This window comes from Peromyscus maniculatus, chromosome 12, assembly GCF_049852395.1.
Source record: "Peromyscus maniculatus bairdii isolate BWxNUB_F1_BW_parent chromosome 12, HU_Pman_BW_mat_3.1, whole genome shotgun sequence".
NCBI classification, from domain to species: domain Eukaryota; kingdom Metazoa; phylum Chordata; class Mammalia; order Rodentia; family Cricetidae; genus Peromyscus; species Peromyscus maniculatus.
In genome coordinates this window covers 84,344,438-84,361,556 of record NC_134863.1, presented here as the reverse complement: position 1 = coordinate 84,361,556, position 17,119 = coordinate 84,344,438, and the positions used below count along the sequence as shown (strand labels likewise).

The following is a 17,119-nucleotide window of genomic DNA, read 5'->3' as shown; positions in this document are numbered from 1 at the left end:
AGTCCAATCTTCTTTTACTTCGGTGGCAACCATGCCCACTTTAGGTATAATGACAGGTCAGTACCCAGAGTCCAAAGTCTCTAGAGCAAAGGTCTTTCCCAAGTACTGAGTACCTACGGACTTCAACAGCCAGCTGCTTAAATGCTAGTGGGGAAGGAGAGGGGCAGGGCGGGGGAGCGACAGAGGGCACACTATCCTGATGTGCACACTTGGCAGCAAGTTTAAAAGTGCCAGTGCACAAAATCCAGTCACAAGAGATTCTTACTTAGGCCTACAGTCCATGCTTCCCACAATTTTCAATGTACAGTCAGGACTGATAACCAATGGCTAAAGAGACAAGAAAATTCCCTTACTTGTCAAAGACCCGACAGAAGATTCAGATAAATTGAGTCACACGGACGGACGCTGCTGTTCTGGTGAGTGGCAGTCCTAACTGTGACGGCCAACACCGCCATCCTGGCTAGGGGGCCCGCCGACCTGCATAACCAGGTCCACTTTCAGACCATGCTCCTCTGCTCTCACCAAGAGCACAGGCGGCCCCCCGTGGAGAAGGACACACGAGTGAGACTGAGCAGCACTGCCCGCCATGGCGGAGGCACAGAACAAGCATGCAGGTCCTGCTGGGAGCATGTACCCCAAGGCTGGCGCACTATGCGAGGCAGTGACAGCACTCCTTCCATTTGTGGGGCGTTTTCAGCCTTCTTCACTAAGAGGCAGAGGCAGGAGGATCTCTGCAAGTTTGAGGCCAGCCTGCTCTAGGGTGAGTTTCAGGACAGCCAAGGCTACACAGAGAAACCCTGTCTCAAAAAACTAACCGACAGACAGACAGACAGAGGTAAGCTTCAATAATGCTTCATTAAAGGCTTTATAGAAAAGCCACAACTATTAGTGACACACAAGAAAATATCCATAAAAAGAGATTACTAAAAAATACTACAGAAGCCTTGGCTTAGGAGGAAAGGGAGCAGACAGACATACGCGTGCAGGAGTGGCAGACAGGAAACGAGTTCAAAGGCAGAAGCAGTGAGGAGGGTGAGCAATCCTGGCTAAGCATGCTGCAGCTGGGTATACAGATGGACACAAGAACTGTAGATGCAGAGGAGGTGAGATTGAAGAAAAGGCCAGGTCCACTGTAGTCACCACAAACAGAGAGTTTACACTCTCTGCTGCAGGATGGAGAAAAAGGAATTCTGAAGCCTGTATGCCTGCGTACAACCTGATGCAGTTAGATCGGCTGGTATAAAACCCAGAGCACAGTTCCAGCCTCAGGAAGGGGAGAGTGCTGCTGGCTGTGCCGCCCCAGGTCTGAGCAGCCAGAGACTCTAACTCTACCCAACAGTGAAGGGTTCAGACTCAGCCAGACAACAGAGGGAACGCTAGCTGTTCGCAATTAAAATTAATCACGACAATCACTAGCGAAAAGTAAACAGTCAGCAGCAAAACAAACATTTAGAAAAATAAAAGGTTTATTATGGCTGGAGAATTATGATCATCTAAGTATTTAAATATATACTATTCATGTCAACTTATTAATATCAAAAGTGCATTACTAAGGATATGCTATCATGATTAAATAGAAGTTTTAATTAATGAAATTCAGCATTCTCCATTAAATTACCTGTCCAAATGAACCTTTGCCTATCAAGGAGTCAATTTCATAACGATCCATCCATTTTTCTCCGTTTTTTACAATATAATCATAGTTGTCATCATCATAACCATCGTTGTAAACCTTCCGCTCCTTCTTGTGACTGGAATCGTCTCCCTGGCCTTGTTGGTGTCTTCGCTTCTTCTTTGCATAGTAAACCTGTAATGAACATACACAAGGTTAACTGTGACTTAAGTCACTATTGATCTGTATAGTAAAAGTATACTCTCAACAAATCAGTATAAAATTGATGAACAACTTTTTTTAATAAAAAACGCAAAACAAAGATTTTCTGCAGTTGACATCTGAATGCAAAAGTATAACCGATGGGGGGAGGGTCCATAATAAAATTCAATGCTGAACTGCAGATACATTTTATAAATAAGAGGTATTAAGTGACTGGTCTAAACTATTCCATTAACAAAGGATCAAAGTCCCTCACTTACACTTTTGTTAATGCACAGCATAATTTCTATACAGTAAGATTACACAGATCTTAGAAACACAATGAGGAACCCAACAAAAGGAATAACTGCTGTGGGATGTTCTGTATGTCCTGTGGGAGCCCTTCTTGGGTTCTTTGTGGCGTTACCCAGCAGGTCCGCATAGAGGATGATTAGGACCATGGGCCTGAGTGCAGGTGTCTGAGATGGTCTGCACTTGGCTGTGCTGGGGGATGGTCTGTATGTCAAGTTGTTCTGATTGATCAATAAATAAAACCTGATCGGCTGTGGCTAGGCTGGAAGGATAGGCGGGACTAACAGAGAGGAGAAATAAAAGGACAGGAAGGCAGAAGGACGCTGCCAGATGCCGCCATGACCAGCAGTATGTGAAGATGCCGGTGGGCCACCAGCCACGTGGAAAGGTATAGATTTATGGAAATGGACTAATTTAAGCTATAAGCACAGTTAGCAAGAAGCCTGCCACGGCCATACAGTTTGTAAGCAATATAAGTCTCTGTCTTTACTTGGTTGGGTCTGAGCGGCTGTGGGACTGGCGGGTGGCAAAGATTTGTCCCTGTGGGCAAGGCGGAAAACTCTAGCAACAAATAACGTTTTTATTCCCTTTGAGTTCAAGGTCTTTCAGGCCTTCTCTAGTTAATAATAATTTGGTAATCTTAGAGCAAAAGGTTTTTAAAATTAAAGTTTTTTTTTTTTTTTTTTTTTTTTGGTTTTCCGAGACAGGGTTTCTCTTGTGTAGCTTTGCGCCTTTCCTGGATCTCACTTGGTAGCCCAGGCTGGCCTGGAACTCACAGAGATCCGCCTGGCTCTGCCTCCCGAGTGCTGGGATTAAAGGCGTGCGCCACCACCGCCCGGCTTAAAATTAAAGTTTTAAATACCAATGAACTGATGTTTTACTAAAGCCATCCAATTTCTAATGTCCAGAATAATCTAATGATTGACAAAAGCCACACCCATTCTGTCCACATACCTCCTTGCCAATCCCTTAAGTCTTTGTGGTCAATCACAAACCAAGTTATTTTTCTCAAAGCTGCGTTTCTTACAGCTTACTTTTTAAAGCTACTGGAATGACAACAATAATATCCTAAGAAATTGGTACCTTGATACATTGTGACAAGACATCTGATAAATGAGCTTCAACAAAGATGCTATTAACAACAGTTTAACCGGGGTTTGATAACAATTCATCACGTTAACAAACTGACATTGACACACTGTGAGAAACAATGTCTCAGATATTTCCAGAAAATCACAAGGTATAGTAAACAAATGTGGACAGAATCTACCTCAGAAACGTTCACTGAGGCTTTCTAATTTTATCTTGACACAGTGCTGAAGCACTAAATGGTATGGACCTGTTGTTACACTTCTATACACCTAAGAACACCTCTCTGTCAAAGCAGCCCCGGGCCTACAGAAGATAAACCTTCAGTGAGAAAGGCTCCAGTGGGAAAGCACGGCTCTTCCACGCGTCTCTAGAAATCTCTCACTTAACAATCAGTTGTAAAACTAGAGTTGAGGCCAGAAGCAAATGGCAATCAAGGAGAAAAGGTCCAAACACCAGAAAACAATTTTAAGTGGCAACAAGCCAAGTTACAAGAGAAATAATTCAACGTGCTTTTTTCTTTAATCCTGTTTTTCAGTGAAAGTTTTAGTATCTTACCATGGAAAGACACAGATTAAAAAACACACAGAGCCCTGTCATCTCAGCATTCAGCAGGTGGGGACAGGAGGACTGTTGCAAGTTCAAGACCAGCCGAGGCTACAGAGTGAGATCCTGTCTCAAAAATGAATGGATGGACAAATTTTGGAAGGAATGTAAAAGACACGACAGAAATATAATTAGTTCAAATAAAGCAGGTCCTTTTAACTTAGCAGTCAATGTATCTCACATGAAGTCCTAGTATCAGGACTACAGCAGAAATATATACATATACAGAAATACATAAAAATAAATACACACAGATGTGTATCTCACATATAGTGTATAATAAATATATATAATTTAAGCAAAAGTCTACTGCCTACAAGCTTTTTATAGTTATTTGGTCTCCTCTCTCGCTCTGAGAAAAGCTATAGAAATAACTCAGCATATTAAATATACTTTGGAAAGGAGGAAGTCATCTAGTATTCTCATCTGCAGTCTTTGTTAATACATTTTCTATAGTTGTAATTATGCTATCTATAAATCATTAACTTAAAATTCATTACAATTATTAGAAATAAAACACATTTAGATGTCTAAGAGGCAACAAAACACTTGTCCCTTGTTCTATTGAAAATGTAGATGATACCATAGCAAATCAATACTCTTACCTCATTAATATGCTTATATGTTTTGATCAAGTCGACAGAAAGTTTTCTCAAAGGAGCAGTTGCTGGATCACGAAAGGTCTGGGGCATCCGCCTCTGTAACATGACAATGTCAGGCATCACCTTCAATAGACAGAAAGACTAGCAGTTTAACTACGCTGCAGCTGTGCACTGCCCTCTACCATAACCTCATCACGTCCTCTCTACTATAACCTAGGAAAGGAAGGCCTTCTACTACAGCCTAGTCAATTCCCTCTACCATAACCTAGTCAGTCAAGTCCCCTCTACCATAACCTAGTCAAGCCTCTTCCAAAAAAGAAGAAAACTTTTATTAGACTCCACACTCTCAAAGTTATTTCTTTTATCTGGATCCTAAGGGAAACAACTTCTGGAGCAAATAAACGAAATGAAAAGATAATATGCCAGACAGTGGAATTACAGGCACATCCATGCCGGAGACATATGTGATGCTGCCCCACATGCCTTCTCTACTAGACATTTTGTCCAATGACAATCTCTTTTCAATTATTTCTAAAGCCTGACTGGTTTACAACAGGCAGATAAAAACACACCTAGCCACTGAACCAGCCTACAGCTTCTAAAATCAGGTGACTACAAAAGGCCAGTGCTGGATGCTAATGAAGTATGGCTCTAACATCCCAGACTCGACCCCTCTAAGAAGCATCTGTCCCTGTTATTGAAGAAGACCAAAATCTACACAAGCATGACAATGGCATGGAGTCCTTCTACAAGCACCGTTCTGCCACCAGGCCATGCCTCCATGACGGAGTTCCTAAAAGGGCTTCCTCAAGTCAAGAGACTCAAATTGCACACCGACAATAATGACCACCAGACCATTCTTATGCCACTGCTCAGCTCTTGGAGACCTTTACAGCACTCAAGTTTTGAGGACCAGAAGACCACGACAAAGCTTTTCTCAAAGGTCAGCAGTTTGAGAGGCTGTTCTCAGAGTGATCAACGAAGCAGGGAGAACAACATTTTCACCACATCCAGGGCACAGTGGACCGCAAGAGCACCAAGAGACGCCTTGAGAGCTGGACTAGCCCAGAGACCAGGGCTCCTCGGTCAAACTCATCTGCGCTCACACCTATGATGTGATGCTCATTTCTTAACTATTTTCCAAATAGAAGCTTTTATATTTATACTCAACACATTCATGAGGAAAACTAATGACTAGACATAAAATCTAAGCTCCTTTCAAAGCACTTGGGCACCAAGTTCCACTTAAAAGACATTGATAAAGTCATAATAAGAAGCAATGAAAATCACATTATGAAATTTATACAAGATAACAGCCAGAAAATACTTAAGAGGGTCTCGAATAAGGTCCCAGTTCTACATTTAATAACCTCTCAAACATGTGTTTTTAACTTAAGTCCTATAAGCAGATCTAGAGCTAATGCTATGAACCCATTATATACTCCTTGGCAAACGACACCACATCAGTCCTAAGGAAGACATCCTCTTCTAAAGATTGCCTTATTAGACTCAGAAAGTTGTGGACTTTGAAAGAAATACTTCATTATCATTTAATAGTCTTGTTTGTTCGTAGCCCTTGCTTTCTTAGAACTCACCATGTAGACAAGGCTAGACTCACACTCAGAGATCTGTTTGCCTCTATCTCCAAAGTGCTGGGAGTAAAAATGTGCGCCACCACACCTGCCTCTATTTAGTAGTCTTTTTACAGCACATAATCTTTAAAAACATTTATGACTTAAATCAGAAATATTAAGCAAAATATCATTTAAATGACTTAAAGACAAGATACTAGCTGAATACAAAAATAGATACTCAGCTGGGCGATGGTGGTGCATTCCTTTAATCCCAGCACTCAGGAGATAGAGGCAGGTGGATCTCTGTGAGTTTGAGGCCAGCCTGGTCTACAGAGCAAGATCCAGGACAGGCCCAAAACTACACAGAGAAACCCTGTCTCGAAAAACTAAAAAAGATACTCTGCTAACTAAATTATCAACTAACATGATATAAATTATCTTAAGGGATTTTTTCCCTGGCTCTCTGTAAATAGCAGCTATTATAAATCCAAGAGCTCTCTATCTAAAGGAAGCACATGAGTCAAGATCCACGTGACAGTCGCTGCTTTGACGCAGACAGAGAGTGGCCCTGAGAACACTGTGCTGTGTCTCCATCACACTACAGGTGGACCTGCTCCACTCACTCTCTGCTTCCCCCGGAACATGACCAACAGCCTTCTAAACCTGAACATTCAAACATGAACCTAACTTCTAAATCAACTGACTCAATGAAACAGATTCTAAGTCACAATGCTGCTGTTCACATACTCTACGCTTTGCTAATGTATTGAGAAGCCTCGCAAAGGACGCCTATAACATAAGACACTCAACCACAGCCAACTACTCATTAAACCCACACACATTACTCAACCAGAGAAAGCATATTTCACTCAAGTAATCCAGTGTGAGAAATACTTGTCATTCCTCACTTACTGTACTAAAAGATCTGAGTAAAGCAATGGCTAACTAAAATCCTAAATCCATTAACAGCAGTCACGTTCCTGACTCACCACAGTAAGAAAATAAATTCTACCTCACAACCACAGCCAGTGAGAAGATTCCCCCAAAACAGTAATTAATGTAGGGCACAGCTAATTCAAACATTTAGGATATACCCATGTGTATACATACAATGTGCTCACTGAGAGATTTCAACATTCTTTTTATAGCCTCAAATTTATGAGAAATTGCTGGATCTGTGGTCTGAATATTAGAACAGCATTCTTAATATTCCCACATCCTTTGAGTGTTAAGGATTTTTGTCTATAATTTTACAAATGTAAATAAAAGTGTTTATAGCATAAATTTGTTGTAATTGATTCTCAGTTTCCTATGCCTTTCTTATTTAATTTTCTTTCAATTTTAAATACTCTTCTCTAGAAACACTTTCCCCTTCTTGGTTCCAGAATGAGAAGCTGTGGCTGTCTATGAGTATTTTTCAGTGCTCATGTTAAAGTGGGGAGAACCAAGACACTTGAACACAAACCGCAGCTCATCACGCTCTGTTTACCAAGGCTTCCATTTAACAGGTAAAACTGAACAGCATTCTGCCATGTTACTGGTCTGGTATTTTCAAAGGGATAAGCTATAATTTCAACATCATCTCTGATAATTAATGAAATTACCTGGTTAGTTAGAGGTTGCTGAATCTGGTCAGAATACGATAAGGCAGAAACCTGCTGGTCACTTAAATTTGGCTGGCGACGGTCACTGTACTGGTGTGAATGGGGCATCTGTCCAGCCATCTGAAGGCCAGCAGCATGGAATGAAAATGACGGTGCAAGCCGAACAGATGAAGGTTTGCATGCTGAAGTCTCTCCTCCTGGGAACAGGCAAGCGAAGGGTTAAAAAGCAGTCACATCCTGATGTGTGTGTCACTTGATGTATCTCAGACACTTCAATTAGTACTTTGGGACATCCAATATTATTAAAAACCTTTGTAACAACCAACAAGCATAGTCATTCAACGTAACAGTTATATGTTAAGTATGGTATAAAACAAATTAAAATTAATATAAATTTCTTTTGAGAAAATCCCTTTAAAGTTTTTTATAATGAACAATTAACAACTTTAAAATATTACATTTACTTGTTTACTTTTTAAAATTTTTTTGAGCTTGTGTGCACGAGCTCACACATGCCATGCCATAGTGCACACGTGAAGGACAGAGTGCAACCTGCAGGAGTCAGTTTCTCTCCTTGTACCATGTGAATCTTGGGGGTCAAACTCAGGTCATCAGATTTGGCAACAAATGTCTTTCTCTGCTGAGTCATCTCACTGGTCCAAAAGTAACAACTTTTAAAACTGATTTCCCCATATGAAATTCTTAACACTTAAGAACCAACCTATGGTGTGAATTCTTGAGAAGGGCCTTGCCAGTTCACCAGCTGCCCACAAACACATCTGAAAGCAAAACTACCAGTCCGCACCCCTGGCTAGTGAAAGGGCTACAGGGACGCTCTCCCCTGACGGCAGTAACCAAGAATGAGCAGACAGATATTCAAACACCTAGCTGAACTTAATTTGAGGATGCTGGATTCCCCTAGACTTTCCCAGCACTGCCCTAACAAAACTCAGACCTGGCAAGCTGGAGAGAGTGGGGGTGGGGGTGGGGGCAGGACAGTCAGTCATCACCCGTGGTAAGCTGGGAACCGTGATCATAAGAATGTCCACAGCAGGAAAGGAAGATGGACACTGCAGTAGTCCACAGAACTGCTGATGGCCAACAAAAGGTAATAAAAATAAAAAAGTTTCCTATCTCCAGCCAAACTTGTGATTAGAAAAGGCAGATTTAAAATTCTGGTCAATCAACTCCAGACAGACCTCAAATATCGTGTCTCCTCTTAAACGAATGCCCAACATTCAGCAGACCAGACTACCCAGAAAAGGATGCTTTCCCTGAAGTTACCGCTTTAGAGAATACTACAAGGGCAGAGACTAAGCCAGGCTACAAGTCTGAAATCTCAGCTCTACCACACGCCTTGAATGTCAAGTTTCGTGACGACAGTAACTACCTGACCAGGGCGCTGTGAAGGGTGAGTGCTCAGAGCAACTCGAGGAACTTGGTTGGAACTGGCCAAATAGTATCAGCCATAACCACACTGTCACACACTCTAACTTTCGTGGGATGGTGTAAAAACCACGTGGACCTTGCGCAAGCTGGTAGAGCACAGCACCTCCACCTGAATGCTAATGAAGTCTGCAAACTCCCGAGAACAAGCTCAAGGCCCAGAACTGCAGTCTGTTTCTCTTTTCCTCCAGAGCAAAAGCAGCCCCACTCTGGAGTCACCACAAAGGGATTCCTTCCACAAGCCACCTCACAACCAGCCCCCAGTCTTGTGGATTCCATTCCTCCAGAACACTCAAATGCAAGATATTCTCACTTCTACCACCACATCTCACCAATGATCACCAAAGGGTTACTATTGGGTGTTTATTCAGCCCGTGTGCACTTCTGCACTCTCAAGGGATGAAAGGCTAGAGTGCCCTTTCTAAATGCAGGGCTCAGACCTATCACCTTCCATCGCCTGCCTCTGGCCCTGTTCTTAGAGCAGCTTGTGTTTACCATGGTGCAGCTTCAACTAACCGACAAGTCAGGTGACATCACACCTATGTTCCTTTGTTCAGAGGTAATAGAACTTTCTCATAAACTTTCCATTTTACAGTCAATTTAATTAAATGGAGAAACTACTCAGTTAAGGAAAATAAATTAACTTCCAGGGAATTATCCTACTACCTGACGCGAACAGCAGCCATGTCCATAACAGCAAAAATTCAGAATTCTAATTGTCAAATGAATGGAGGAGGGCTTTAATCTATATGCTAAAAAGAACATATGGCAACAGAAGATAAATAAAATAGAGGTCCTTAATATATAAAGAGAACTTGACAACAGTAACACAAGACTTAACCATTCAGGATTTTAGTTTTCATAATTACGAGCCCTATTTAATGTTAAGAAGTCTAAGTGAGAAGCCACTGTTCTTATTATCAAAGCTATGGTGTTAATATGCTACTACACGTCACACCAAAGCCAAAGTTCAAGGTTGAGTTCCCTGCTGCTGCTGCTGCTGCTGCTGCTGCTCACATCCCACAAACAATACTTCCCAAGAGGTACTGTGCTTTCCAACCATCTTTGACTCTTGTCAAAAAGGCAGTAATGATTTGGATATGCAGATCTAGAATAGAGCTTGAAAGTTAACATCTCAAAAAACTACCAGTTGATGTCAATACTATTTTAAACAGATCTACAAAATAATTAACCACTTGTGTTGTTGGTTTTAAAGAGTTGTACCAGCCTGGCACTCAGGAGGCAGAGTTCAAAACCATCCTAGTCCACACAACAAGTTTCCTGGTCAGCCAAGATTAAAATGTCTATAAATAAATGTGGATGGATAGATAAATAACTAAATAAGCAAATAAGTAAATAGATAAATAGGTTGGAATTTGTTCTCTAGTCAATAGCAGTAGCAGATAATGCAAAAATAAGCAATGTCTGACCACACAGTAGACCAGAGGCTCCCAATATACTTACTTTCCCAGTTACTTTTGATTTGTGTTTTTTGTTAGTTTGGTTGGTTGGTTTTTCAAGACGGTTTCTCTGTGTAGCCCAGGCTGGCCTCTAACTCAGAGATCTATCTGCCTGCCTGAGCCTCCCAAGTGCTGGGATTAAAGGCATGCCACCAACACCTGGCTGCTTTGGTTCTTAAAGATGAGAGTGAGGGGTGGGGGGAATCTGTGTATGCACTCCGGTGTTTTCCTGTACGTAAATGTTACATGTTAGGTGGGAAAGCACCTGATACTCTTTTTACAATCTGCCATTGGTTATCAATGAGTGCAGATTCTCTTCTGGGATTTTCAAGTTTTGTGGTGTTGTATACACAGGGATATTTGACAGGTGTACTTGACATGTTCACGTCTACTTCATACTCAATTCTATGTATAAATGTCAGAAATCAGTATGTTCATTTCCTCCCATGATGCCAAGAAATGTAAGATATCCACTCATTATTTCTTTCCTACGATAAAACTCTAAAAAGACAAGCTAATGCAGACATTTCTCTCAAACTGACCCTGAATGGAGCAAATTATCATGTATGTGTTCTTCCCAAGGCTTCTTCTACCTTCGATTTACACTCAAATGGTAACTTCACAGTGGGCACAGCTCATCTTTTCAGCAGAAATGATAAGATAATGAAGCACTAGGTTGAAGCATACAAAATTGTTGACATTTAGCTTCCTTTGGGGTCTACAGTAACCATTCTGTATGATTCACCCAGTACCTACCATATTACAAATGATCCTTATCCCATTAAACTAACAAGCAACTATAATATTTTAGCCTAAGAGTATACAACAATATACACCGTCATATGAAATGATACAGTTACCTGATACACGTGTAACATTGAATTCTTCTCTCCACACTCCACACTGATGATGTACTCCGGTCCCATAGTCTGTAACTTACTGAAGCACATTGCAGCATCCTATGTGTACCTCTCCCAACCTTCTCAACTGTGGGGACTGTTGTTAACCACAAAAGCACGTTTCAACTTTCAAAAACCCATTCAAATGCTGTTGCCAAATTAACAGCTTGAAAACTAAGTGTTTCTCAATGTGTTGTAGGCAGAGCTACAGTGGCTGGAGAGCAGGTCCCTAGTGAGAAGCAACACTGGCTGCATGGACTCATCCATCAGCAGACTGCTGGGAGCTGGCACAGGATACCCTCAACACTGCAGACCCAAGGAGAGACCAAACTAAAAAGCCTGAGGAAGGCCTTGGGAAATGTGACAAGGAGCAAGCAACCCTTGCCTCTGGTACTTGACTTGTCTCACGGTCACTGGCCTGGAGTACACCACACTCAGCTACCCTGATAGGTAGGTGTCTCTACTACCACTGTGCAGACACAAGACCAGAGACTACACTGTTTTATATTAGATTTTAAAGAGGTAAAGCCAACACGAGAACAATACTAAGGAACAGATAAATGAAAATAATTCAAGTTAATCCAAATTAGAGCACCCAAACATGTAAACTCTGAAGCTAGACTCTTGACACGAATCCCTTAAGAAACACCAGGAAAAACCAGGCTTGCACAGAATAAACCTACAAGATTCCCTAACAGCAAGAAAGAAAGTGTCCAAGAGAAAAGAGCTGTGTTTTAAAGGATGGCTAGAAACAATGGATTAGGAGAATAATGAATGGAGACCCATGAGTGCATCCTTGATTATTTCACCATCAGCACCTAACGCGCACGCCCCCTGCATTCAGGAAGTAGTTTTTCAATGACTGAACCCACCACGAACTGAATCTATTTATAAGGAAACAGGTGAAGGGGAGGGAGAGGTGCAGGGAAGATGGAGGAGTTACTCCACAAGTGAATTTCACGAGTCAGAAGTAAGCAGCGGCCTCTCGGGCAGGGCATGCACGGCTCTCTACCGTACAGGAGTCTCCGTCTGTGCTTCACAGACCAAGCAGGGCAGTGTCTCGCTCTATGGTTGCTGGTATTAGGTAAATCTATGTTAGCATTAAACCACACATCAACTGCAGCTTTGCTGAATCTAATGACAAGGGCTATTTAATAAAAGTGACCTCACACTAAGGATATATGAACTGACTTGGAGTAACCAATATATGTTGCTACATGAATCATAACCACATACATATCCATAGACACATGCACATGCAAACATTTTCACCTACTAGACAAAATATTTAGTTGTGCACAGAAACAATGAAATTGCTTATGAGACATAAATAAAAGCCTGTGTTTATTAGTATGAAATATTAATGAAGCCATGCAGTGGTACACGCCTTTAATCCCAGCACTCGGGAGGCAGAGGCAGCTGGATCTCTGTGAGTTCGAAGCCAGCCTGGGCTACAGTGCGAGTTCCAGGAAAGATGCCAAAGATACAGAGAGAAAAAAGCTGTCTCGAGGGAAATATATATATATATATACGTATATATATATATATACATATATATATATATATATATATATATATATATCAGCATATCAAGCTCTTAGTAACAATGGGATATGACACAAGCCTATATCATCTCAGACTTCCACATCTGACCACTTTAAAGTCCCCACTACCAGACAACCTCATTCATCACAAATGACTACAGAACTGGCTAAGACATGAAGTAACTGTTTTTCAGACATGTTGGGGACATCTATGATCACTCTGTCATTATATCTGGAGAAAACTACAGAGCAGTGTCAGACTCACATAAAACAGGGCAGCATTGCTGAGCTGGCTAGACAGAGAGAGAATTCGAGACTGGCAGGACTGAGTGGGTCACCCTGGACTCTCATCTTCAGCTAAGCTACACAGTAGAACCCATGAGGTTAGGCAACAAAATCTATCAGAAAGCTATGAGCTAAACGACTATCAAAACCTGGATGGCCAGCATGACACTGTATTCCAACCAATGAGAGTGAGTAAACCAAGATAAAAAGTCACAGAAACCCAACAGGCCAGACAACCATGTTTTAGGTTCACGGCTCACCTGGTTCTATCCTAAAATAAAGGCCTTCTTTTTTCTTTTTAATATTTTATTTACTTTTATTTCATTTGCATTGGTATTTTGCCTGCATGTATGTCTGTGTAAGGATGCCAGATCATGGAGTTAGAGGCAGTTGTTAGCTGCCATGTGGGTGCTGGGAATTGAACTCAAGATCTCTGGAAGAGCAGTCAGTACTCTTAACTGCTGAGCCATCTCTCCAGCCCAACACTTGACCTTCTCATCACAGACAGAAAGAAAAACAAATTTCAAAGGGTGAAGACACAATTAAATACTCTTCAAGAAGGACAGCAAAATCTAGATGCTCTACAACATAGCACATATACTGTAACATCAATCAAACCCATCAGGCCAGAAAACGCAGGAACTGCAAGAGGTGTAAACATTTTACTATTTCATTATCAAGAAAGAGTAAAATTAAAAGACAAAAACTGCTACTGTAAGTAAACAGTGAATCTTATGAGAGAAGTGTAACCTATAAAAGGAACCACATGGAAATTCTAGAAATGAAAATTTCAGTCACTTGACCTCATGGCAGACCAGACACTAGAGAAAATCAGTGAATGTAAAATAAATCAATAATAGAGAGTAATGGGAAAAGCAAGTACAAAGTACTGAAACATCCAGCCAAATCATTGAAACCAACAAAACAGTCAGAGGGTTTTACACACACACAGGAAAACCACTGACTTAGGAAAACCAATGTGCCATATCGGAAGAAAGGAAATCATCTTCAGACCACCAAAGAAAGAGACCTCTTGCCTACACTTCTATCTCCAGGGAAAATATCCTCACAAAAATGCCAGCAAGGTAATTTTTCAGTCAATGAAAGAATTTGTCAACATCAGATCTGCACTCAACAAGAGACTGTTCAGAGGGTCACGGGAGGAAAATGGCTGCAGACAGAAACGAAGGTCCACACGGAAAACTTAGGTCCACCAGAGAACTACTTCTGAAAGACAACTGTGCGCGCAGAGACAACCTACTGCGGTGCTCCTTCCATCCGCAACACTAAATGGACGGCGCCAGTCACAGCACAAGGTGAGCAAGGGACGCGGAAGCAGACGGTGGTGCACGAGCGGTGTGCACAGGAAGCCCAGGACAGCAACTGAGTCGGACAGCTGCAAAGACAGAGTCCCAAAGAACCGTCCTGACACTCGGAGGCTAGCACACAATGTCGACATTTAATTTACTGCATGTTTCACTCGGAAGCACTATGCTATCCTAAAAGCTACACTACAGAAAAGGATCTAACTTCAGAGCAAAAGGACTTTCCCCTCCCAATCACAAGAGGTACGCTGGTTCCTTACTGCTGAAAAAAAAAAGCCAAGAACTTAATTTTTAATAGAACATGGAATATTAAAATGGTCCCTGAGATATAGCTGCTGGGTGCCATAATTACTGTACTGTCCTAACATACATGTGCAAATTTGTATTTTCTCTAATACCCCTAAGCTATTTTTAAATATCAAAAATAAAAGGCATTCATTTATAGATGCCTGGCATTTATAGATGCTGATAGCATTAAATATTCCAAGTGGAGAAAACAATTTGTTCTGATGGTACCCATACTTCTAAAACATTTAAGAAATAAAACCATCTAAAACTTTTCACCCTTTTTAGGGGCTACCAAACTCCTCTGAGCCCATTAGGAATTTGGGTGGGTGGAGAGACTTGAGGATCGAAGACAGGTAAATAAAGGTATGTCGTGTCTCGGGATAAAGTCTGGGGGGGGGGAGTAAGCTCTGAAGAGGGACGCTTGATGGAGGAGGAGGATGACATGGGATGACAACCTCCACCTTGCCTGGCAATGATAGCACACATCTTTAATCCCAGCAGCTAGAGGCAGGCGAACCCCTGAGTTTGATGCCAACCTGATCTACAGAGTGAGTTTCTGGAAAGACAGGGTTACGCAGAGGAACCCTGTCTCAAAAACAAACAAACAAAAATCCAAATGGAATTGCCATCCTCTCTGGTGGGGCTGGTGGTTGCTGCTCTGATGCACTGCTCCAGTGCACTGCTCTGTGCAGGGCAGCACCTCCCCTGGCCCTCCTGCCTGGTGGCCCCGGGATGAGGACAGCCATAGAAGCTCCTAAGCATTCCCTGCCTAATAGACAGAAATTAAAAACCTGAGTGATAGAATCTGCCATTAAGAGATTTAGCAATGCCAGCATAAAATGGAAGACCGTCTAACAAGAAGACTGGCCGACAGTTCTTTAATCATCACAACAAAACTTTCGAGAAACGTTAATACTGATGCTTTACTAGAAACGTTTCTCATTTAAAAAAACACAGCAGTTGGAAAATGTCTACTTACATAATCATATTTTAAGTTTGAGGCAAATGTAATAAGAAAACAGTTAAACTTTGTTGCTGTGGGATGTTCTGTATGTCCTGTGGGAGCCCTTCTTGGGTTCTTTGTGGCGTTACCCAGCAGGTCCGTATAGAGGATGATTAGGACCATGGGCCTGAGTGCAGGTGTTTGAGATGGTCTGCACTTGGCTGTGCTGGGGGATGGTCTGTATGTCAAGTTGCTCTGATTGGTTAATAAATAAAACCTGATCGGCCGTGGCTAGGAAAGATAGGCGGGACTAACAGAGAGGAGAAATAAAAGGACAGAAAGGCAGAAGGAGACGCTGCAGCCGCCGCCATGACCAGAGACACTGCAGCCGCCGCCATGACCAGCAGCATGTGAAGACGCCAGTAAGCCACTAGCCACATGGCAAGGTATAGATGTATGGAAATGGATCAATTTAAGATAAAAGCACAGTTAGCAAGATAAGGACAGTTAGCAGGAAGCCTGCCACGGCCATGCAGTTTGTAAGCAAAATAAGTCTCTGTGTTTACTTGGTTGGGTCTGAGCGGCTGTGGGACTGGCGGGTGACAAAGATTTGTCCTGACTGTGAGCAAGGCGGAAAAATCTAGCAACACTTTGTAGCAGTGGTTTATGATCCGCAGTGGCTTAACTAAGCACTCAGCCTAAGGCCCCCAAGAAATTAGGGACACTGTTTTTCAAATATATCTATTTCCTAACTAAGAGGAGCTTACCCACCTTTCAGTGACCAACAGCATGCTCAGTTCTGGGAGAAGCCCAGTGTTAGTTCTGTAACTCAGAGCCCTGAAGGAACAGCCCGTGGCTCCTCTGGACAAGGACAGCTGCTGAAGAAGTCCTCTCCCGGCAGAGTCCCAGCACACAGCACAATGCTGCACCCATGGAAAGTCCAGACCAAAGCCACACCCCTGAAAATGCCTGACATCTATAACCACTTTTAAGGATAAACAATGTTTGCAGGATTCTAGATTTCCAGACAACAGTGGAGGTTGCTCCAGCATCATCCAAGTTAATAGTATTGAAAACGAGGCAATAATGGGGGTCCCGATGAAACTGCTTATATCTAAACAACATTTACAGCCCAAATTCTCACAAATAGGTAAGGAATTATACAAAAATTCCTTGCTTTTCAAGCTGACACACTATACTGTTTATAATCAAATAATTCTATACAACAACCTAGTAAAGGACTGTCCTTCAGAGTAGATGGTAAGATACTTTCTGATACTCTCTGATCTCTCCATATGTGAAAAGGGAAGGGATGTCCCTCCCAGCCTT

General features: G+C 42.0%; 1 protein-coding gene across 3 annotated transcripts in view; it reads right to left on the bottom strand.

Moving 5' to 3' along the window:
• The window catches only part of Dyrk1a (dual specificity tyrosine phosphorylation regulated kinase 1A), a 136,762-nt gene that overhangs the window by 28,940 nt on the left and 90,703 nt on the right, over positions 1-17,119 (bottom strand). The window contains exons 3-6 of one of the 3 annotated variants that reach the window (XM_076549271.1): positions 11,049-11,177; positions 7,601-7,797; positions 4,426-4,518; positions 1,619-1,807 (exon numbers count right to left, since the gene is read on the bottom strand). In XM_076549271.1, coding sequence (XP_076405386.1) covers positions 1,619-1,807; positions 4,426-4,518; positions 7,601-7,797; positions 11,049-11,070 — 501 coding nt within the window. In that variant the 5' untranslated portion in view covers positions 11,071-11,177. Of the gene's footprint in view, positions 1-1,618; positions 1,808-4,425; positions 4,546-7,600; positions 7,798-11,048; positions 11,178-17,119 lie in introns of all 3 variants that reach the window. The other 2 variants (XM_076549270.1, XM_076549272.1) reach the window with 2 other exon arrangements.